General features: G+C 40.7%; 1 protein-coding gene across 2 annotated transcripts in view; it reads left to right on the top strand.

The window, feature by feature from the left end:
* Positions 1-423: 423 nt before the first annotated feature.
* KLB (klotho beta) overlaps positions 424-25,269 on the top strand; it is a 43,761-nt gene continuing 18,915 nt past the window's right edge. The window contains exon 1 of one of the 2 annotated variants that reach the window (XM_012499689.2): positions 424-1,339. In XM_012499689.2, coding sequence (XP_012355143.1) covers positions 602-1,339 — 738 coding nt within the window. In that variant the 5' untranslated portion in view covers positions 424-601. The remainder of the gene's footprint in view (positions 1,340-25,269) is intronic. The other variant, XM_012499690.2, reaches the window with a different exon arrangement.

The raw sequence follows: 25,269 nt of genomic DNA, 5'->3' as shown, positions 1-25,269 counted from the left end.
TAGGTAACATTTATTAAGGTTGTTCTTAGATGTGTTATAATTTTGTGGAGAAGTGTAATTTCTTACTGTGTTTTCTAATTCTTTACTATTGGTATGTAGGAATGCTATTTACTTATATATGTTATTTTTCTTGATATATGCGATTATAAAGTTACCACGCAAAAACTCTAAAAATAGAAAAGCTATATACCTCATTCAATAATGTTCAAAACATTCAGAAAAGATTTGGGTCAATATGAAAGACTACACAGAAAATAATGTGATTTTAATTCAGTGTTTACATATGTGTTAGTTACACATTCAAACTCTTGTCACCGATGCATTTTCATCTAATTTTTCCCATAATGAGAGAGAAGGAGACGCGTTGGTGACTGCAATAGGGCCACCTCCCTCAGATTACGTTGCTCTCTATGACCCATCTTCAGTCTCCCAGTTCAAGCTAATCATTGACAGAGCTTTACAATCACAAGCTTTTACTGAAGCTTTGATAAGACAGTCCAGCAGTTGGTGGCAAAGGAAGCCAGGCTGTGCGGCAGGATCTCTAGGGAATGAATGGATTTTCTTCAGCACTGATGAAATAACCATACGCTATAGGAATACAATGTCCAACGGGGGATTGCAAAGATCTGTCATCCTGTCAGCACTTATTCTGCTACGAGCTGTTACTGGATTCTCTGGAGATGGAAGAGCTATATGGTCTAAAAATCCTAATTTTACTCCGGTAAATGAAAGTCAGCTGTTTCTCTATGACACTTTCCCTAAAAACTTTGTCTGGGGTGTTGGGACTGGAGCATTGCAAGTGGAGGGGAGTTGGAAGAAGGATGGAAAAGGACCTTCTATATGGGATCATTTCATCCACACACACCTTAAAAATGTCAGCAGCACGAATGGTTCCAGTGACAGCTATATTTTTCTGGAAAAAGACTTATCAGCCCTGGATTTTATAGGAGTTTCTTTTTATCAATTTTCAATTTCCTGGCCAAGGCTTTTCCCCGATGGAATAGTAACAGTTGCCAACGCAAAAGGTCTCCAGTACTACAATACTCTTCTGGACGCTCTAGTGCTTAGAAACATTGAACCTATAGTTACTTTATACCACTGGGATTTGCCTTTGGCGCTACAAGAAAAATATGGGGGGTGGAAAAATGATACCATAATAGATATCTTCAATGACTATGCCACATACTGTTTCCAGATGTTTGGGGACCGTGTCAAATATTGGATTACAATTCACAACCCATATCTAGTGGCTTGGCATGGGTATGGGACAGGTATGCATGCCCCTGGAGAGAAGGGAAATTTAGCAGCTGTCTACACTGTGGGACACAACTTGATCAAGGTACTGTACAGCTAGCTTCTTATTATAGTTTCAGAAAACACTAAGAATTTACCTTCTGCCTCAGTAATTCTCTTCATTGAAATCAAGGCAACTGATTTTAAGCTAATTCACAAGATCTATCCTCAAATTTTGCATTTAAGTTAGTGTATGTTTTATTTATCTAAGCTATTTTTAATGTATTAATCCAATTAGTTTTTTGAAAAGTTGCACTTTGAGGCTATTTTTAAATCTACCATTATACACTACAGTGTGAAAATATGAGCTTACTTTCATTCTGTGGGAAAACAGTGCTTCATAAATTTAATTGTTGGAACTCTTTTCTGACAACATGCAATCATTTCAGAATTATCTTAAGGCACAACGATTTCAAGTATGTATTTGTTGTTAAGTACAGCTAACTTAGCTAATAAGTAAATAAAGTAAGTAAAGAAGTAAGCTAAATAAATGTTAGCTAACTCATGCATATTAAATACAGAAATTTAAATATATTTCATATTTGATTTTATTTGTGTTACATAGCAAAAAAGAGAGATTAATTGTTATGGGAGCTAAACACATTTCTTCCCATAAGAACTGGGAAGAATGTGCTCTACTAAAGCAATTTTCAAGCAGTATATTTCAAAAGCTAGAGATTATGTTGAGAAATGTTAAATTAGTAAAATGATAGTGAAAATACAAGCAAAATAATAGGTAATATTTACTGAGTACTTATTATGTACCACAGACTACATGAAGTATTTTACATGCATCGTCACAGTTGATCCTCTTAACAGCCTTATGAACTAGTCTTATTATTCTTCCCATTTAAAAGATGAGGAAACTGAAGCTAATGAGATTAAATAATTTTCCCAAGGTTAAGGAGTAAAATACAGCTGTTGTGGACATGGATTTTTTAAATGACAACATAATTAACACTAACTATCTTCATTAAGAAGGCTTTGAAAAGAAGACTCAGGAATTTGCAAGAGATTTAGCCTCACATTGAGGCTAATATCTAGAATTGAATTTAACTTTTTGAGTCAAATAGTTTACTTAGGAAAAATAAATTATTCTGCACACCTGTTACATTTTAAAAATGAAAAAACTTTATCAATATAATTTTATAATGTGCTACAAAAAGTAATTTAATTATTAATAATCAAAAGCTAAATATACAGAAATAGAAAAAACATACAGCAACATAAAATAATTCCATGTCTAAATTTGTGCATACAAAAATATCTGCTATCATTTCTTTTCTTTTTGAACTTTTCTGGATTATTACACTTGTGCATTGTACTATGGTTTCAGACACATCTGCCCTTGCAGTAAACAGATCGCATTATGATTTCAAGGTCATTTGCATATCTTTGACTAGAGTTGTATATAGAACATATTAATGTGTGGGTATACTGTGATTTGACAAACTAAGACCTTAAGGGGTAGAAATTGTATATAGATATTTAATAGTTATCAAGATTATGCATACAAAAGTTAGAAAAATATTCCTCTCATTTAGTCCTTTTAATTTTTTTTTATTTTTCGAGACAAAGTCTCACTCTGTCACCCAGGCTAGAGTGCAATGGCGCAGTCTTGGCTCACTGCAACCTCCACCTCCCAGGTTCAAGCAATTCTCCTGTCTCAGCCTCTCGAATAACTGGTACTACAGGCACGTGCCACCAGCCCAGTTAATTTTTGTGTTTTTAGAAGAGAGGGGTTTCACTATGTTGGCCAGGCTGGTCTCGAACTCCTGACCTCGTGATCCACCTGCCTCGGCCTCCCAAAGTGGTAGGATTACAGGTGTGAGCCACTGTGCTCAGCCAGTCCTTTTAATTATTAAAACAATTCATGCTCACGTACATTTAAAAATATCAGATTGGGCCGGGCGCAGTGCCTCATGCCTGTAATCCCAGCACGTTGGGATCACATGCCTGTAGTCCCAGTTACTCGGGAGGCTGAGGCAGGAGAATCCCTTGAACCCAGGAGGCAGAGGTTACAGTGAGCCGAGATCACACCACTGCACTCCAGCCTGGGCGAGAGTGAGACTCTGTCTCAAAAAAATAAATAAATAAAAAATAAAAATATCGGATTGTACCAAAGGATCTAAAGTGAAAAAAGTTAAATCCCTCTCCCTTTCTCCACCTGACAATCCCAGGCCAAGGACACTACTGTTAATAGTTTCCTATACATTCTTTTTAAAGTTTTCTATGCAAATACATGCATGAATATGTTTATTTAACCTTTGTATAAAGAAAAATATTCTAAATTGTTGAAAAGTCATTACCTGGAAAAATGTCAACAATTAGAATTTTCATGAAAATGTATTTTAAGGATTAAAGCCTTAAAATTGGCTGATAAGAATAAACAGGCAAAAAGCTTTAACAGATATTGCTTCCAAACGTAGTTGATAAAATGACATATTTTCAGATGTTTTTCATTGTCCTCTAATTTGAGATATTCTCTGCCTTTAACACAAAATTTGCACTTTCTGATAGTGAGATAAATTTTATTATTTTAAATGGAGGGATATGTTTTTCAACTATTGTGTTTTCCAAATAATGTCTGTATTGCCTTAAAAGTTCTAAATCACTAGACTAAATAAATGGGGTGAGGGGTCCTTGAAATCAGTCAGAAAGTGAAATACACTGCATGGCCCAGTGACTTATAGCACTAAAGAAATCTTGCAATGATTTGGTAGCCTGAGGTGAACTTGTTTTTCCCACTTGTCCCCTCTCTGTCTTGACTTTCACGTAGAAAACATTAATTTGATATTTTATGTTGCAATGAAGTATTTCTTCCTTATCCTGCCCCCTTGTAACCCAGAAGCAGCATTCTTTAGGAATAGTTTTTAGACCGAAAACATTTATTGAGCTACACAAGCCTAATATAAAACCGAATTCTGGGGGGTATGGACTCCTTCATTCCCCACTTCTCAGAGAAAAGGTTTCATAGTGACTATTGGGATCCTTTTCGTTCCAGAATGATCTGGAAAACTCCATCTCGGTTTGAAATGTTCCCATTTGGAGGAAACCTGAATGGTCCAGAGGGTCCCAAGACTGACTTGCAATTTAGATTCCACCTTATTGCAGATCTAGGGAGTACCTTAATGCAAGTCTAAGAGGTAAAAATTTTCCATAATCACACCTACTAATGGATGAATCAACTCTAAGTTTTTGTTTTTGTTTTGAGAAGGAGTTTTCCTTCTTGTTGCCCAGGCTGGAGTGCAGTGGCACAATCTTGGCTCACTGCAACCTCTGCCCCCCGGGTTCAAGCGGGAGCCTCAGCCTGCCGAGTAGCTGGGATTACAGGCATGTGCCACCACGCCCGGCTAATGTTTTGTACTTTTAGTAAAGACGGGGTTTCTCCATGTTGGTTAGGCTGGTCTGGAACTCCCGACCCACCGCGCCCGGCCTCAATGCTAAGTTTTTTTTTTTTTTTTGAGACGGAGTCTTGCTCTGTTGCCCAGGCTGGAGTGCAGTGGCGCTATCTCGGCTCACTGCAAGCTCCGCCTCCCGGGCTCACGCCATTCTCTTGCCTCAGCCTCCCGTCAACGCTGTTTTTTAGCAGTATTTGAAATAGAATGAGGATGTATTTTTTTGGCTTGGCCATTTTTTTTTTTTTTTAAGACAGAGTCTCACTCTGTCACCCAGGCTGGAGTGCAGTGGCTGGATCTCAGCTCACTGCAACCTCCACCTCCCAGATTCAAGCGATTCTCCGGCCTCAGCCTTCTGAGTAGCTGGGATTACAGGCGAGTGCCACCACACTCAGCTAATTTTTGTATTTTTAGTAGAGACGGGGTTTCACCATGTTGGCCAGGCTGGTCTCAAACTCCTGACCTCAGGTGATCTGCCCACCTCTGCCTTCCAAAGTGCTGGGATTACAGGCGTAAGCCACTGCGCCTGGCCCTGGCTTGGCCATTTTTAAGCATGGTAATCATCACTTTAAATATCATCTCTAGGCCTGGAATGTTGGCTCATACCTGTAATCCCAGAGCCTATGAGTTTGAGACCAACCTGGGCAACGTAGCAAGACCCCGGTCTCTATTTAAATAAAAAAGAAATAATATCTATATATTCTAAGTGAAGTAACTCACCAAATACCATATGTTCTCTCATACAGTGGGAGCTAAGCTATGGGTATACAGAGCTTATGTATGCATGCATCTGCATACCCATAGCTTAGCTCCCACTATATAAGAATGATACAATGGACTATATATACAGAATGATATATACCCACATACAGAAGGATATAATCAACTTTGGAGACTCAGAATGGGGAAGCTGGGAGAGGAGTAAGGGATAAAAAACTACGTATTGGATACAATGTATTCTCCTCTGGTGATGAGTACACTAAAATCTCAGACTTCACCACTATACAATTCATCCGTGTAACCAAAAACCACTTGTACCCCAAAAGCTATTGAAATTTTAAAAATATTTTTAAAAAGAGAAATATTATGAACATTTACATTTCAAAAGGACATACATAAATAAATATTATCTATACTCTTTGCAACAATCTTGCCAGGTAACTATTATCCTCATCTTACAGTGTGATATTTTGAATATGGGTGATATTGCTCCCCTATGTAAAATCCATTTGTGGCTCCCCCAAGCTTGGGATAAAGTCTCAATTTTTCACCAAGACCTTTGAGACACAATTCCCAGCCTCCTTCCTGGCCACTCTCCATCCTCTTGCACTTCATATTCTATCATAACACACTACTGCCAGTGTCTCAGTCTCTCCTTACTATTTCTCTCCACCCAGCCTCAACTATCCCACTCTGTCTAGCTCAAATGCCCTCTTTACTTCGTGATGGTCACCACCTCCAAGTCATTCTTGCCCCTTTAGGATTTAAGTGCCCCTTCTGCCGGCTCCCGTAAGATGGGCTTGTTTCTAGCATAGCACTCATACGACAGGATACTCTTCCATCTCCCCAGCTAGACTGAGAGTTCTTTCAAAGGAGAAACAATTTTTGAATTTGCCTTTATGTTCTCAGCACCTAGCACAGAATATTTGTACATGTTAGGTGTAAATGTTGGTTAAATGAATGGTTTAGGATTTCTGTCTTAAATAGTGTAATCAAAAACCAATCTCAAGTTCAATCTTCATATTTCATTGCATTATTGCAAACTGTTGAAATATTACTTATATTAATCGAGTAGTATATTAGTCAGGACTTTTTCGGTGGCAAGTTACAGAAATCTAATTCAAATTGGCTAAAGCAAAAAGGGGCAATTTCCCGGCTCAGTAACCAGATCACAGGGATGAATGGGCTCAGTGACCAGGAAGGCCCTTTATCTCAGCCTCTCACGTCCATTTCTTCCTTGGGTTGTGTCATTTTCTCCTTTGTAGAGGAAAGATTTCTCTCTCCCAAGTTTAGTTTTTTAAATCCCAGAAATGTATTTGGCCTATGCAGCAAAGCCCCAAGGGTTGACATTAGTAAAGGCAGTAATGTCTGTTTTCATTCTATTTTTAAATCAATAAATACATATAATAATTTAAATTTGTACATTTCCCTTTTAGAATGGAACATTTGAGAATCTCTGAGTAAACATGCACAGAGGTTTGGGAAGGTGAGTTTGCTCATGAGACAATAACTCATTCTGTTTATTACTCCACTAAATATTGCCAAAGCGGGGCAGAGATGCTTCTGCCTGTAATCCCAGCACTTTGGGAAACTGAGGGAAGAAGATCCCTTGAGCTCAGGAGTTCAAGACCAACCTGGGCAACATAGTTTTGTAGAGACAAGACAAACCTTGTCTCTACAAAAAATAAAAAATCAGCTGAGAGTGGTGGCACATGCCTGTAGTCCCAGCCACTTGGGAGGATGAGGTGGGAAGATCAATTAAGCCCGGGCGGTCAAGGCTGCAAAGAGCTATGATTGTGCCACTGCACTCCAGCCTGGGTGACACAGCAAAAACCTGTCTCAGGAAAATAAATAAATAAATAAAATAAAATAAAACAAAAAATACTGCCAGCTTCCATGATAGTTTTCACCATTTCAGGACTTTAAAAATCTTTGTCTTTTACTAGTCATATTGGATTGGGGGAAAAATGTTATCTTTCATAGATAAATACTGTTTACATAGTACAAAGATTTCTCAAACCTGGTCACTATTGACATTTGGGGTCAGATAATTCTTTGCTGTGGTGGGCTGTCCTGTGCAACGGAGGAGTTTAGCAGCATCTAAACTCTACTCACTAGATGACAGTAGCTCCCCCATTTTTAGTGTTGTGACAATCAAAAATGTCTCTAGACCTTGCCAAATGTCCCCAGGCAGTCAAAATTCCTCCCCCTCACTCCACCCTTGAAAACCACTGACTTATTCTATAGTAGACAACTGGTTAAAGACACGAGGCACAAAGAACAAGGACATTGACATATAACCAGTATGAGGGGCATAAAAATTATTATTTTACACAATTGCCTCAAGGAGATCTTCACCAGATCTGTAAGATGCATACAGAAACTCAAAATTAATGTACAGCCTATACTGTTTTTAGAAAAAAAAAACAGTGCTTTTAAAATGTTAAAAGAGATAATATTTAACCATCGACATGATTACATCTAGTTTGGCTTTTCACACATCGAGAATAAAGACTATCCCTCCTGGCTTTGCCTTATTTGTGAAATACTTGAAAGAGCTGCCCCCAAACCATTTTTCTTATATTAACCATTAGTTATCTCGTAACCATTAATATTTTCTTATATTAACCATTCATGAACAAAACACTAATCTTACTTTTTTAAAAAACTTGTCCTTTTTTAAAAAGCAAAATACGGCCGGATGTGGTGGCTCATGCCTGTAATCCCAACACTTTGAGAGGCCAAGGTGGGCACATCACGAGGTCAGGAGTTGAAGACCAGCCTGGCCAACATGGTGAAACCCCATCTCTACTAAAAATACAAAAACTAGCCAGGCGCGATGGTGGGTGCTTGTAATCCCAGCTAGTCGGGAGGCTGAGGCAGGAGAATTGCTTGAACCCAGGAGGCGGAGGTTACAGTGAGCCGAGATCATGCCACTGCACCCTAGCCTGGGTAACAGAGCAAGACTCTGTCTTGGAAAAAAAAAAAAAAAAGCAAAATTCAACTATTCAAACAAAATGTAACATAAGCAATGTTTATCCATTTTTGATGCTATAATATTGTGTTTCACAAAGTTTGGTGGGGGGTGGGTTTTTGGTTTGTTTTTTGAGAAGGAGTGATTCTCCTGCCTCAGCATCCCAAGTAGCTGGGATTATAGGCATGTGCCACCACTCACGGCTAATTTTTGTATTTTTAGCAGAGACAGGGTTTCACCATGTTGGCCAGGCTGGTCTCGAACTCTGGGCCTCAGGTGATACACCCACCTCGGCCTCTCAAAGTGCTGGGATTACAGGCATGAGCCACTGCGCCTGTCCAAAGTTTGGTTTTTTATGTGTCACTTAATGTTCTATTTTTCTGGTTTTTTGTTTGTATACATATCTATACATATCTAAGTATCATTATGTACTATTGTTTACTAAAATATTTTTCTGTTAGAAATATATTTTGAGGCCAGGTGCAGTGGCTCATGCCTGTATTCTCAACACTTTGGGAGGTCGACACAGGAGGGTTGTTTGAGCTCAGGAGTTCAAGGCTGCAGTGAGCTGTGATCATTACTCTGCACTCTAGCTTGGGTGATAGAGGGAGACTGCATATCTAAAAAAATAAAAAATAAATAAAATTTAAAAAATATTTAAGTCATAAAATGCTTTTCCTTATTACATAACGGAAATAATTTAAATAATGTGCATTATGTATTAGATGGTAAAATGCCCAAATTTACGTGCATGTATTGTTAGCATTTAAAATATTTATTTATTCTATTAATATTTTAAATTTAAATAGGCCTTAAAATACAATTGTCAATAAAATATATTTACATAAAATAAAGTATATGTCAACGCTTTTTATATTTTTTTATTACTACACACAAATGATGAAATAATTTTTTAAATTCCTCATGGGTTCAAGAGATTGCTTAACACTGTGAAAGTGGCTTTCAGGATAAGATATGTTGGGAAACCCTACTCTAGGTCAAGGCCTCACCAACTTTTTCCTGAGCCTAGGATAAAACTGGATTTCTTTCCTATTTTTCCACTTCTTTGAGTAACTTTGTTTTAACATTTCCTGGCATAATTCCTTCACAGAAGCTCACACATGCTGGACACGTGTTAGGCATTCAGTGCGTAATTGATTATTTTCAATTTAAGGAAGATCTACCTTGTTCCAGAAAGGATTTAAACCTGCAACAACAACAAAAAAAGTGGATTGCAGACACACACACACACACGCATAAACACTGGTCTTTTCAGAACATGCAAATCAATTAGATATGTCTCTTTAAAATATTGTACATTAAAACCCATCTTGAAACAAGCTGCAGAATTTTGATGACTGTTAAAACTCAGTGATATGTTTATGAGGGTTTATTATTGTTTCTATTTTTGTGTATTATGACAATTTCCATAATTAAAAGTAAAAAATAGTAGCATAAGAAGGTAAAGAGAATATGTTACATTTAAAAATAAAAGACTTTTTCCAACAAGAAACTAAAAAAATTTTTTTTTAATCTTCATATAGTTCCCTTCTTAAAGGCTCTGTTAAAACTATTAAACAAAATTTAGTATTTAAACTGCAAAAACAAGGGTCAAGTGCAGTGACTCATGCCAGTAATCCCAACACTTTGGGAGGCTGAGGCAGGAGGATTGCTTGGAGTCCAGGAGTTCAAGATCAGACTAAGCAACATAGTGAGACTTTGGTCTCTACAAAAAATAAAAATAAAAATAAGCTAGGCATGGTGGCATGAGCCTGTAGTTACAGCTACTGGGGAGGCTAAGGTAAGAGAATTGCTTGAGCTCAAGAATTCAAGTTTAAAGCTATAATGGCACCACTGGACTCCAGCCTGGGTGACAGAGTGAGACCCTGTCTCAAAAAGTAAATAATAAAACTGCAAAAACAGCCGTGAAAATGCCACCATTCACATGATTAATAGCTAAGCCTTCTTTGCGAATGGACTGCTGCAACTGCTTTCTTGAACATGAAAAAGGCTGCAGTGTTTCTTAGGCATATTTAAGTAAACAAAATGTCATTTTAAAGACTCTTTTGCCCAAATCCCCCACCAATGTCTTGAAGATTAAGTGTAATATTTTGAAATGGAAATACTAGATGAAGGCTCTTTAGTTTGTCTTGGTTATATAGAAGCAAAATATTCAAGGATTATCTGAAATTATTTTCTTTAATTGAAAAAAGGGATTTTTTAAAACTCCCTTGGTAAAGTCAGGTTTCAAGAGAATAATATATCATAATTAATTTGTGCTAAGTCTTAGAGCTAAAAAATTAGCCAAGCTTTTTTTTTTTTTTAACAAAGGATGGAAGAAAGAGGGTTGAAACAAACAACAAAACCTATTACTTTCTTCCTTCCACCACTTTCCCCTCCCACATCAAAAAAGTAATTTTTTGTTTGTTTGTTTGTTTGTTTGAGACGGAATTTCGGTCTTGTTGCTCAGGCTGGAGTGTAATGGCGTGATCTCAGCTCACCGTAACCTCCGCCTTCCGGGTTCAAGCAATTCTCCTGCCTGAGCCTCTGAGTAGCTGGGATTACAGGCATGCACTGCCACGCCTGGCTAATTTTGTATTTTTAGCAGAGACAGGGTTACTCCATGTTGGTCAGGCTAGTCTCGAACTCCCGACCTCGGCCTCCCAAAATGCTGGGATTACAGGCGTGAGCCACTGCACCCAGCCAAAAATGCTTTTTTTTAAAAAAGAAGAAAGAATAAAAAACAGTCTTAATTCTTAAAGTGAAGGATTGAGGCAATTATTACAGATAACTTGTTGACATTCTATCATATTCTTTTAAATTACTATTGTAAGAATTTTTTTTTTTTTTTTTTTTTTTTTTTTTTGAGATGGAGTCTCGCTCTGTCGCCCAGGCTGGAGTGCAGTGGCGCGATCTCGGCTCACTGCAAGCTCCACCTCCCGGGTTCACGCCATTCTCCTGCCTCAGCCTCTCCGAGTAGCTGGGACTACAGGCGCCCACCACCACGCCCTGCTAATTTTTTTTTGTATTTTTAGTAGAGACGGGGTGTCACCGTGGTCTCGATCTCCTGACCTCATGATCCGCCCGCCTCGGCCTCCCAAAGTGCTGGGATTACAAGCGTGATTGCATACATACTGTAATATCAGAAACATACTAGGTACCTGTAATATATTATCTCATTTAATTCACTCATCAGCTTTGCCAGGTAGGTGTTCTGAAACTCAACTTACAATTGATGAAACTGAGGCCCAGAGAAATTTGCCCAAGATTACATAGCGGATAAGTATCGAAGCCAAAATTAAAGTCTGATCTGTGTCAATCCAAGCTAGCAAGGTCTGATGACATAAATCAGCTGCCCCGCTTCAATGAAAAAAAAATTTACAGCTTCAAAACCCATGTCCATCACTTGTTCTGATATGTCTCAGCAGATATTTCACTTTGCTTTGCTTATTAAAAGACCAAAACAATCTCTCTACGTGTTTAATTTGTCCACGAGATCTATGAACCATTTATCCCCTGACTCTGTATTAAAAGTTGAGTTTTTCATTTGTCCTCATGATTTTAATTGTTTGCTCAAAATTTAGCATCCCATTAAAGTGATGTTAAATCACTTAAGTGTGCCCTTGACAATATCTTTTTTATTTTCTTTGAAGAGTCTCGCTCTGTCACCTAGGCTGGAGTAGTACAGTGGTGCAATCTCGGCTCACTGCAACCTCCACCTCCTGGTTCAAGCGATTCTCCTGCCTCAGCCTCCCAAGTAGCTAAGACTACAGGCGTGAGCCACCGCGCCTGCTGAGTTTTGTACCTTTAGTAGAGACGGGGTTTCACCATGTTGGCCAGGCTGGTCTTGAACTACTGACCTCAAATGATCCATCCACCTCAGCCTCCCAAAGTGCTGGGATTACAGATGTGAGCACTGTGCCCAGCCATATCATCTAGAGTTAGCACAGTTCTTCATTTGATTAGCTAATGCATGGTACCTGCATATAATGCTAACCCATCTCCATAGGGATCTAAGACACCTCTAACAAAATACAGTATAAGTAATACTGATCAGGCCGGGCACAGTGACTCACGCCTGTAATCCCAGCACTTTGGGAGGCTGAGGCAGGTGGATCATTTGAGGTCAGGAGTTCAAGATTAGCCTGGCCAACATGGTGAAATCCCATCTCTACTAAAAATACAAAACTTAGCTGGGTGTGGTGGTGCAAGCCTGAAATCCCAGCTACTTGGGAAGCTGAGGCAGGAGAATCACTTGAACCCAGGAGGCAGAGGTTGCAGTCAACTGAGATCATACCACTGCACTCCAGCATGGGTGTCAAAGATGCCATCTCTAAAAAAAAAAAAAAGAAAAAAGAAATACTGACCAAATACATTAAAACTATTATTATTATAGATGTTTTTTAACTAAGTTTGAATAAATTATGAAAACTGCTTGTGGAGAATTGCCAAAGAGAATTTCTATAACCAGAATACCATTGTTAGTTATAAGAATCGTGTAAAAAAAATTTTTTTCGACTACAACTGGTATTCTGAAACCTTCGAGGGAGCAATATTTACTTTTTCTAACCATTAAGTAGAAAAAGTTACACTTCAGTAAATGATTAACAAGAGTTTAAATAAATGTAATTATAAATGCTCAGATAATAATATTGCGATCCTATTTAAACAGCTTGATTTGTTATGAGCACTCTCATACATGGAAAATTAGACCCAAATGGAGATCAGAAAATATTTTAAGTAATGGAAACAGTGCTGGACATGATGAAAGTATGAACTGAGGGAAACTTTACATGACTTTATAATATAAAATAAGTCATGTAATAACATATAGAAAGTTTTACTGAGCAAACTCAACATTTGAAAACAGCCTATTTTAGGCCGAGCACGGTGGCTCACGCCTGTAATCTCAGCACTTTGGGAGGCTGAGGTGGGTGGATCATCTGAGGTCAGGAGTTCAACACCAGCCTGGCCAACATAGTGAAACCCATCTCTACTGAAAATACAAGAAAAATAAGCTGGGTATGGTGGCGTGTGCCTGTAATCCCAGCTACTCGTGAGGCTGAGGCAGGAGAATTGTCTGAGCCCAGAAGGCGGAGGTTGCAGTGAGCCGAGATCGCACCGCTGCACTCCAGTCTGGGTGACAGAGCAACTCCGTCTCAAAAAAAAAAAAAAAAAAAATTAGCTGGGCATAGTGGTGGGTGCCTATAGTCCCAGCTACTGAGGGGGCTAAAGCAGGAGAATCGCTTGAACCTGGGAGGCGGAGGTTGCAGTGAGCCAAGATCGTGCCACTGCACTCCAGCCTGGGCAACAAGAACAAAACTCTGTCTCAAAAGAAAAAAAAAAAAAGGCTATTTTAAAAAGAAAAAGATATGAATAAAACTACTGAACATTAACAACAATTCTGTTGCTGAAAAGTAGTAGGGAAGCTAATAGACCAGAACCTTCTAATTTACTGGCCAGTGAAGAGTGAATCACAGAAGTAATTAAAGTAATCCTTGGGTGATCTAGTAGTGTTACTTGAAAATGTTTTTGGGGCCAGGCGCGGTGGCTCACACCAGTAATCCCAGTACTTTGGGAGGCCGAGACGGGCAGATCACGAGGTCAGGAGATCGAGACCATCCTGGCTAACACGGTGAAACCCTGTCTCTACTAAAAATACAAAAAAAAAAATAGCCGGGTGTGGTGGCGGGCGCCTGTAGTCCCAGCTACTCGGGAGGCTGAGGCAGGAGAATGGCGTGAACCCGGGAGGCGGAGCTTGCAAATGAGCCAAGATAGCGCCACTGCACTCCAGCCTGGGCGACAGAGCAAGACTCTGTCTCAAAAAAAAAAAAAAAAGAAAATGTTTTTGGGTAACCCTGAGGTTGGTGAAAGCCAGGATCTTTTAGTATTTGGGGGAGTTCATTGCTTGGTTCTGCTTAATGTCATATCTCGACCAGAGATTACATGACCAAAGTCTTACGGAAAGGGCCAGGGTCTACTGTTATGAGTTTTTCTTTCATGTTAATCTTGTATAATACATTACTCCTCCTTACGTTGTTCTGAACATCAATGTATTACTATAGAGGACAAAATATTCCTTAATATAGAATGAAATTCAGAGTAGCTGAACTTTACTTGTAAGTCTGTTTTTTCCTTTGAGATTTTTGGAAGTGGGGGGAAGCTGAAGAGTGATAGCATAGAACAATTAAAGTCACCGATAGGAACTGTTTCAACCAATACCCTTGACTTCTTTTTTTTGAGGTAGGGTCTTACTCTGTTGTCCAGGCTGGAGTGTAGTGGCATGATCATGGCTCACTGTAGCCTCAACTTCCTGGGCTCAAGTGATCCTCCTGCCTCAGCCTTCCGAGTAGCTGGGACTACAGGTGCACCTGGCTAACATTTTTAGTTTTTGTAGAAACAAGGTCTGACTCTTGTTGCCCAGGCTGGTCTTGAACTCCTGGGTTCAAATGATCCTCCGACTTCAGCCTTCCAAAGTGCCGGGATTACAGGCGTGAACCACCATGCCTAACCCAACTTTTTAAAATTACAATTAAATTATAATGCATTTGTATTGCAAAACATTCAAACACCATAGGAAGACATTGTTAAAAATAAAGGATCTCTTCTTTCCTTACTCCCTAACCACACACCACGGGAAGTAACCACTGCCAGCAATTTGTTCAATGTCCAAATTTTTTTCTATGTATATATGTACACATAACATATACATACATATAGTGATTTCTGAATCATATTATTACATTTAGTTTCAGTTATTATTTCTCAATAATCAAACTGTAAAAGCATACTGTTTTTATTTCACTCATTTCCATATTTTTTTCTCCTGTTAGACACCATAGGTCATCTAAAGGCAGGGGCTACCTTGTTTTTCTAAATGTCTATTACAGTGCCTTGTATTTGTTAAATAATGTTTGTAGACTTGAATTTAAATAAATAATCAAAGTAAATGGATGAAGAGTGACAAAAGGGATAAAATAATAGCTGGAGGTTGAAGGAAACTTAGACAAAAAAAAATGACTTATCTAAACATGTTTTTGCTGATGTATATAACTTTGTGTAATGAACAGGATGAAACATAAGTTAATGCTGATGAATTCTCCATTTGATTGAGTTCTGAGGGACGCCAGGTGGTGAAGTGGGATGCAGGCATAATCAAAACTATGACTCCGACCAGGCATGGTGGCTCATGTCTATAATCCCAACACTTTAGGAGGCCAAGGTGGGTGGATCACTTGAGGTCAGGAGTTCGAGACCAGCCTGGCCAACATGGCAAAACCCCATCTCTACTAAAAATACAAAAAAATTGAGCTGGGCATAGTAGCCCGTGCTTATAACTCCAGCTACTCGAGAGACTGACGCAGGAGAATTGCTTGAATCTGGGAGGTAGAGGTTGCTGTGAGCGGAGATCCTGCCATTGCACTCCAGCCTGGGCAACAGAGCAAGACTCTGTCAAAAAAAAAAAGACAGGGTCTCACTCTGTCACGCAGACTGGAGCTCAGTGGCGCGATCAGCTCACCCTAACCTCCGCCTCCCAGGCTCAAGCAATTCCCCTGCCTCAGCCTCCCAAGTAGCTGGGATTATAGGCATGTGCCACTACTGCCCAGCTACTTTTTGTATTTTTAGTAGAGACAGGGTTTCACCATGTTGGCCAGGCTGGTCTCGAACTCCTGAGCTCAGATGATCCACCTCCTTCGGCCTCCCAAAGTGTTGGAATTACAGGCGTGAGCCACCACACCCGGCTGCCTCTGAGTGTTTCTTAGAGGCTTTCTCAGTCTACTGTCCCCTGGTTTTGTGTCATGTCTGTTGCACACCCCTTGCATTTTCACAGCCTGTTCAATCACCTTCGGGTCTATGGTGTAAAAGTGTGTTTCAAAGGCACATAATTTAATTTGCATGATATCCTGGAATGACAGTGAACTAGAAAGGTGAAGGACTTAGTTCTATTTCTAGCTTTACCACTAACTGATATCTTGGGCAGGTCATTTATGTAGGAGAGAGGGAGGTTCAGCTTCTTCATCTATAATAGAAAAATTTTAAAAATTGAACAAAATGACCTCTGAGGTCCATACTCTACCTCTAATTGGCAGGCAAGAGCACATAGGGCGATATAGCCTGGGCCTGATTCACCTTGTGCAAGTTACCTAACCTCTCCACCCCCTGGTTTCCTCTCCTCTAAATGGAAAGGATCACAGTACCTACCTCACAGAATTTCAGTGAGGATTAGGTGAGAGAGTACAAACACAACACCTGGAACAGTGTCCAGCACATTTGGTACTAGATATGTGTTAGCTCTTATTAATATTTATATTATTCAATTTCTATGGCTCTTATTTCCATCACTGTTCTGTTATATGCAGTTATGAAAATCACTCATCTCTAAGAGCCTTTTAATTATTACTTGATTGAATGCCATGCTGTTCTAAATCTATGCAGACAAGTATCTCTGTCCTTTCAGTATAACTTTTTTTTTTTGAGACAGTCTTGCTCTGTCACCCACACTGGAGTGCAGTGGCGTTATCTAGGTTCACTGCAGCCTCCATCTCCGGGGTTCAAGTGATTCTCCTGCCTCAGCCTCCTGAGCAGAGTAGCTGGGACTACAGGCACGTGCCACAATGCCTGGTTAATTTTTGTATTCTTAGTAGAGACAGGGTTTCACCATGTTGGCCAGGCTGGTCTCAAACTCCTGACCTCAAGTGATCCACCCGTCTCAGCCTTCCAAAGTGCTGGGATTACAGGCGTGAGCCACCATGCCTGGCCTCAGTCTAACATTGACAATGATGTAAAGATCACCATTCACAGGGGAAGACAATCCAGCACAGGGGTGGTCCCTGAGGGATTCACTTAGCTTCTGACATCAGTGAGGAAAATAATCCAATGCCAACATTACTGGTTTTAGGAGAGAGGTGAATAGAGAATTACACATAAATGTTACACATAGAAGTGCTGTGCTAGGCACTTGGACAACTAATGGTTTTCTGAACACCCCAAATTTGCTGACAGGTCCTCCATGACCTCTCTAGATGATACTGAATTCCAAAGGTATATAGATATTTTTCTCTCATCATGCAGTTGTGGAATGTAGTACCCTCATTCTAGGACTACTTAGCTCTTTTAATAACCAAGTACAGCAGAGAAAATGTAATTTTAAAACAATATGTCAAATGGTCTTTCTCCAATAGCTTCAAAATTTAGAACTGGCAGAACATACAGAAAGCAGGATGGTGTAGTAAAGTGGGTTCAAATCCCAGCTCTGCAACTGTAAACTTCAATTTCTTTTCTAAAATGGGAAAAATAAGACTTGTCTTGCAGAAGCTGTATTATCAATAAGGTACGTCAAGTAACCAACAAACCAGCTGATCCATAATGGGCAGTCATTCAACAAATATTGTAGGCCAGGCCCTCCCCTGGGCATCTGTGTGGACAACTGTGAACACAATAAATATAGTCAGTCTCTGCCCTCAAGAAGCTAACAGACCTGGTGTGGAGCCACACTGCACGAGCCTGAGACTTTTACAACAGTGGGGAGGGATCCTTTTTTTAAAATAAAAAAAATTTTAAATGGAGACAAAAATCAGCACGAAAGTAAATATTTGGCAGGTGCAGTAGCTCAAGCACTTTGGGAGGCCAAGGCAGGAGGATTGCTTGAGTTTGAGACCAGCCTGGGCAACATAGTGAGACGCTGTCTCTGCAAAAATATATTAAATAAATAAATGAATATTTATTTAGAATGAGAAAAACATCACAATAAATTATGATAGTCATTTTTTGTTTTTGTTTTTGAGACAGGTCTCACTCTGTCACCCAAGCTGGAGTGCAGTGGCACAATCAGGGCTCACTGCAGCCCCAACCTCTGTGGGCTCAGGTGATCCTCCCACCTCAGCCTCCTGAGTCATGGGATTACAGGTGCACACCACCATGCCCAGCTAATTTTTGTAGAGACGAGGTTTTGCCATGTTGGCCAGGCTGGTCTCGAACTCCTGGGCTCAAGTGATCCACCAGCCTCGGCTTCCCAAAGTGCTGCGATTATAGACATGAGCTACCACGCCTAGCACAATAAATTACTATAGTCTTAGAGTCCTTTTTTTCTAAAGTCTCTTTAGGGAATTTGCCAGAACTGCTCGCCTAGAAATGCTTCCAATTGCAACTAGGCTCCCAGACCCCCCCAGGGCATTTCTAGGGACCTAGGCAAGCAAGGTGTCCTGAAGCTAAAGCTTCATTAGGCTCACAGTAAATCTGGCTTTGCTGCAGGCTCTACGTGTGGTGGCCCTTGTTTTTATTATTACAATAATTTGTAATCTCCATGGTGGTTTCTTTCTCTTTTCTTATTTTATTTTTTTATTTGAGATGGTGTTTCGCACTGCTGCCCAGGCTGGAGTGCAGTGGCGCGATCTCGGCTCACTGCAACCTTTGCCTCCTGGGTTCAAGCGATTCTCCTGTTGCAGCCTCCCTGGTAGCTGGGACTACAGGCATGTGCCACCATGCCTGGCTAATTTTTGTATTTTTAATAGAGATGGGGTTTCACCATATTGGCCAGGCTGGTCTCGGATTCCTGACCTCAAGTGATCCACCTGCCTCGGCCTTCCAAAGTGCTGGGATTACAGGCAAGATTACAGGCAGGGATTACAGCCACTGTGCCTGGCCTCCATGGTGGTTTATATGTTGACTATCTGTATTCCCAAATCCTGAGGAAAGGCTTCAAGTCACCAACCCAGCCCATTTTAGCTTCAGTTATACCATGAGATAGGGTCCTTTTGCATGAAAAAATTACTATCAGGATCACTAACAGAAAGCCTTAAATATCATTGCACCCTCTACAAAGATGGCATGCAAACGCTCTCCTCTGGCAAAGGGAACTTCACTAAAGCACTAATTTACTAATACTGATTTCTTCCAATTTCTAATAGAGGGAAACCAGATGCTTCATTTAATCAAATTATGAACTCTATTCTAGAATTTTTTCCTTTTGTGTTGCCAGGTATAGATTCTGGCTCAGCCACTAGTCTAATTTAGTAATATTATCATTGAAATCAGAATTCTTTAACAGGACACTTGTTTTAAAGGAACAAATAGGCTAGAGTTTAGTTTTTACATTCCTTCAGGAAAATTCTGAGATGATACAAACTGAGAATAATCAATAATTTGTTAGAATAATTTTTTTTTTTAAGACAAGGCCTTGCTCTGTCACCCGGGCTGGAGTGCAGTGGTGTGAACACAGCTCAAACACAGCTCACTACAGCCTTGACCTGCTGGACTCAAGTGATCCTCCCACCTCAGCCTCTTGAGTAGCTGGGACTACAGGCACATGCCACCATGCCCAGCTAATTTTTGTAATTTTTGTAGAGATGGGGTTTTGCCATGTTGCCAAGGCTGGTCTCAAACTCCTGGGCTCAAGCAATCCATCCTCCTTGGCCTCCCAAAGTGCTAGCTAGGATTATAGGCATGAGCCACCACATCTGGCCAGAAAATTTGAAAATATAAAGATTGAAAAAAATAGGGGGAAATTCATTAAAATGTAATATTGAGTTATTTCAACTATAGAAAACATGAATTTGGGCCAGGCGCAGTGGCTTGTGCCTGTAATGTCAGCCCTTTGGGAGGCTGAGGCGGGCGGATCACTCGAGGTCAGGAGTTTGAGACCAGACTGGCCAACATGGTGAAACCCCATCTCTACTAAAAATACAAAAATTAGGCGGGGCGCGTGGCTCACACCTGTAATCCCAGCACTTTGGGAGGCCTAGGGGGGCGGATCACTAGGTCAGGAGTTCAACACCAGCCTGGCTAACACGGTGAAAACCCATCTCTACTAAAAATACAGAAAATTAGTCGGGCATGGCGTTGGGCGCCTGTAGTCCCAGCTACTCAGGAGGCTGAGGCAGGAGAATGGCGTGAACCTGGGAGGCGGAGGTTGCAGTGAGCCGAGATTGTGACACTGGTCTCCAGCCTAGGCGACAGAGCGAGACTCTGTCTCAAAAAAAAAAAAATTAGCCAGGTGTAGTGGTGAACGCTTATAGTCCCAGCTACTCAGGAGGCTGAGGCAGAGGAATGGCTTGAACCAGGGAGGAGAAGGTTGCAATGAGCTGAGATCGCACCACTACACTCCAGCTGGGTGACAGAGCAAGACTCCTATCTAAAAAAAAAAAAAAAAAGCCATGAATTTGTGGGTTTTTTTTTTTTTTTTTTTTGAGACGGAGTCTCACTCTGTTGCCCAGGCTGGAGTGCAGTGGTGCAATCTCGGCTCACTGCAAGCTCCGCCTCCCGGGTTCATGCCATTCTCCTGCCTCAGCCTCCCCAGTAGCTGGGACTACAGGCCCCTGCCACCACGCCCAGCTAATTTTTTGTATTTTTAGTAGAGACAGGATTTCACCGTGTTAGCCAGGATGGTCTCGATCTCCTGACCTCGTGATCCGCCCGCCTCGGCCTCCCAAAGTGCTGGGATTACAGGCGTGAGCCACTGCGCCCGGCCTAAAAGCCATGAATTTGGACCATTAAAAATAGGATGGTGAATATTTTCTTTATGAAAGGCTGTAACTTTTGTTAATATTTAAATTCTTTCCTAAGAAAAGCAAAGGTAAAATAATGATTCCAAAAGAGTTTCAAGATTGCCAAAAACTTTTTAAAAAATAAGAGTCACATAATATAATTAAAGAAATAATTGTCACATAATTTTATAATTTTTTAGCAATGAACAGTAAAGGTCACATACCTTAAGCATCCAATAATTTTTTTTTTTTTAAGAGACAGAGTCTTGCTCTGTTGCCTGGGCTGGAGTGCAGTGGCATGATCATAGCTCATTGCAGCCTTGACTTCCCGTGCTCAGGCAATCCTTCCATCTAAGCCTCCTGAGTAGCTGGGACTACAGGCATGCCACCGTGCCTGGCTAATTTTCTTAATTTTTAGTAGAGAAAGAGAGTCTCACTATATTGCCCAGTCTGGTCTTGAACTCCTGGCCTCAAGTGATCCTCCCACCCCAGCCTCCCAAAATGCTAGGAGTACAGATGTGAGTCACAGCATCCAATAAATATTTGTAGAGTGCAGCATGGATGAATAAATGAATGTTAAACAATCTGGAAGGGCAGCATTTGGTAATTAACATAAAACTTGATAGTAGGCTGGCACAGAGACAGAGACTAAGGCTGGCGGATTGCTTGAGGCCAGGAGTTCGATACCAGCCTGAGCAACATAGTGAGAGGTTGTCTTACAAAACAAACAAATAAACAAAAAAATCAACTTGAGGCCGGACGCGGTGGTTCATGCCTGTAATCCCAGCACTTTGGGAGGCCGAGGCAGGTGGATCGCTTGCGGTCAGGAGCTCAAGACCAGCCTGGCCAACGTGGTGAAACCCTGTCTCTACTAAAAATACAAAAATTAGCCGGGCATGGTGGCGTGTGCCTGTAATCCCAGCTACTCTGGAGGCTGAGGCAGAAGAATCACTTTAACCCAGGAGGCAGAGGCTGCAGTGAGCCAAGACTGAGCCACTGCACTCCAGCCTGGGTGAGAGAGGGAGACTCTGTCTCAAAAAAAAAAAAAAATCAACTTGATACCAAAATAAAGAAGGGCTGAGTAAGTAGGTGAAAAAATGAATCAAATTGAAATTAATCCCAAAAGGACAACAAGTAAAACTCAGTAAGCTGCAAACAATAAATGAAGGCAAACATGTTCAGCCACGAGCCTTGGCAAGCAAAGGCTTAGGAGCTATTTGCAGAACACTCTTCACATCCACATAGTCTCCATCACGATTTTCTAGACCAAGTTGAATTATTTTCAGCTTGCTCTTTCAAAGTACTTCAAATTTACATTTGTGTCATTTTCACAGGGTCTTCACAGATATTATTACCTCATTTGACCTTGATGAAAATTCTCTAGGGTGTTTATTTTTAGCTCAGTGGAATGATGGGAAAAACAGGTCTTTGACAGTGAAATGATCTGTCCAAGATCATAAAGCTGATGAGTCAGCAGAGCTAATACAGGAGCCCAGGTCTCCTGCTTTCAAGACCAATGTTATTTCCTGTATATTACAAGGTAGATGAGTAGCACCTTTATGTCATTCTCAAATGCCACTTATCCCCCAATAGAGCTATCAATGTTTTGTATCAGATGGTCACAGAACACTCACACCAATGGACAAAATGTATGGAAAGCGATTTGGGAATATTTAAAACAATTTTAGAAATAGGTAGTCCAGGCCGGGAGCGGTAGCTCACACCTGTAATCCCAGCACTTTGAGAGGCTGAGGCAGGCGGATCACCTGAGGTCAGGAGTTCAAGACCAGCCTAGCCAACGTGGTGAAACCCCGTCTCTACTAAAAATACAAAAAATTAGCTGGGCGTGGTGATGGGTGCCTGTAATCCCATCTACTCAGGAGGCTGAGGCAGGAGAATCACTTCAACCTAGGAGGTGGAGGTTGCAGTGAGCTGAGATCACGCCATTGTACTCCAGCCTGGGCAACAAGAGCGAAACTTCATCTCAAAAAAAAAAGAAAGAAAGAAAAGAAATAGGTAGTCCAATCCTGGCATTAATGAAAGGCAATGATTCAAATAAATTAAAAGTTATATGCCCAAAGTTAGTTATCGAAACATTTATGACAGGAAAAGAGAAAGAACAAAAGAACGAAGAAAAATAAATTTTTATCAAGAGATGGCTAAGTAGGGCTGGGCGCGGTGGCTCATGCTTGTAATCCCAGCACTTTGGGAGGCCGAGGCGGGCGGATCACGAGGTCAGGAGATCGAGACCACGGTGAAACCCCGTCTCTACTAAAAATACAAAAAAATTAGCCGGGCGTGGTGGCGGGCACCTGTAGTCCCAGCTACTCGGAGAGGCTGAGGCAGGAGAATGGCGTGAACCCGGGAGACGGAGCTTGCAGTGAGCCGAGATTGCACCACTGCACTCCAGCCTGGGTGACAGAGCAAGACTCCGTCTCAAAAAAAAAAAAAAAAAAAAAAAAAAGAGATGGCTAAGTAAATCATTGTTATACTAAGATATTCTGAAAACCAAAAACAACATGGAAAATGTTTAAAGTGATTTTGTTTTTTAAATTTTTATTTATTTGTTTAATTATTTCGAGATGGAGTTTTGCTCTTGTTGTCCAGGCTGAAGTGCAGTGGCGCGATCTTGACTTACTGCAACCTCTGCCTCCCAGGGTTCAAGCCATTCTCCTGCCTCAGCCTCCCAAGTAGCTGGGACTACAGGTGCCCGCCACCATGCCCAGCTAATTTTTATATTTTTAGTAGAGACGGGGTCTCACCATGTTGGCCAGGCTGGTCTCAAACTCTTGATCTCAGGTGATCCCGCCCACCTCCGCCTCCCAAAGTGCTAGGATTACAGGCATGAGCTACGGCACCTGGCCTTAAAGTGATTTTAGCTGGGAAATATATTTGGAAAGCCTGGGTAGGAACACAGAAATATAAACCTATTTTGTCATGCTTGTGGAGTTTTTAAATAAACTTTCTTTAACCGTTGTTATTTAATAGTCTGTTAAATAGCTTAAACAACAGACACTTTTATAGTACACATGAACATATTTCAGCCAAAATGTGACCAAACTCATGCACAGATTTGGAAATGGAACTTTTGACAAATGACTGAGGGTTCCTTGAATACACTGGTATGATGTGTTCAGCTTGCTCATCCGTCTTCAACCCATCTTTCCAACAGTGTCCTGTCATGTCTTCCTCTGGCTCCTAATCCCTTCTTCATCTATTTCTAAAGTTGTGCCTACTATTTTATTTGTTTCCTATCATCCACAGAATTTATCTGAGTCTGGACTTCCAGGGGCATCAAAAAATGCTGCCACATTAAACTGGAGGAGAGAACAGAATGAGACATTAGGTCCTGGTTGTCTCTCAATGACATTAGGCCTTGATAGCTGGCTCCAAAAGAAAAAGAAGCTGACTTTCCCTTTAAGCTACTGAATCTAAAGAACAAAGGTTGAAACTCCCTTAAATCAATCATTACAAAGGTAGATGGCTTTGTACAAATTAGAGGGTGACCTTGGAAAATTGTAGAATGGCTGTTGTGCAAGGTTGCAGGGCCCAGGTTGCACTCCCCTACTAACCTCATTTTAATTTTCCCAACAGATCTCCTTTATGAGTGCCCAACCAAAGAACACACATAGATGGATATGGCAAACTCAGGATCTTGGAGCAAAACTTTTTACCTTGTTACTTGGCAAATAGGATCAAGTTATAACCAAAAGTGCTACACAGAGGACCTCCCCCACATTCTCTACATGAGAATGAAGAGGCTGTCTTCAGCCCAGAGCAAAGATAACCCTAGATACCTTGATAGCCTATGTAAATAGCAGCAAAGGTGAAAGAGACACTGTGGACCGTGAAGGTCACCTTGACAACACATCCATATGTATATCCAGAAAACCTCCATGGAAAGCTACTGCAAAGATATGTCTTCTGAGCTCTACTGTTTCTCACTCAAAGGCTGATGTAACAAAGATTTTTATCACAACTTAGGTCATCTTTCATATAATCACTGAAATTTAGTGTCTGCAAAGGCAAGACATTAAATTTGCAAAGCAACAAGTTTAAGGCTCAGAATCCAGGCTACACGGGCTCAGCGCTTTCCGATTTGCATACAGAGGTGCACAATAGGCCTGAAGGGAGGTGCTGATCACTGGGTCTTCCATGAATGATAGCTCTAAGGCCACCAAGGGATTAAGTGACTGGTTAGAAAAAAACAAAGAATTCCCTCCTTTGGATCCTAGTAATTTATGTCTGCTTTTGTTTCTAATCAGAAAAAAAAAAAAAAGGGGGTTCTCAAGAATTTCTGCCGTGATTCTAGCCCCAGAAAAACCCGGAAAGAATAGCTGAAACCATTTAAGGTAGTGTCTGTCCCAGGCGCCTCTGTGATTCTTCCAGAAGTTGCAATCTC

This window comes from Nomascus leucogenys, chromosome 20 (assembly GCF_006542625.1).
Source record: "Nomascus leucogenys isolate Asia chromosome 20, Asia_NLE_v1, whole genome shotgun sequence".
NCBI classification, from domain to species: domain Eukaryota; kingdom Metazoa; phylum Chordata; class Mammalia; order Primates; family Hylobatidae; genus Nomascus; species Nomascus leucogenys.
The sequence above is the reverse complement of the archived record's forward strand: the minus strand, read 5'-3'. Positions and strand labels throughout refer to the sequence as shown.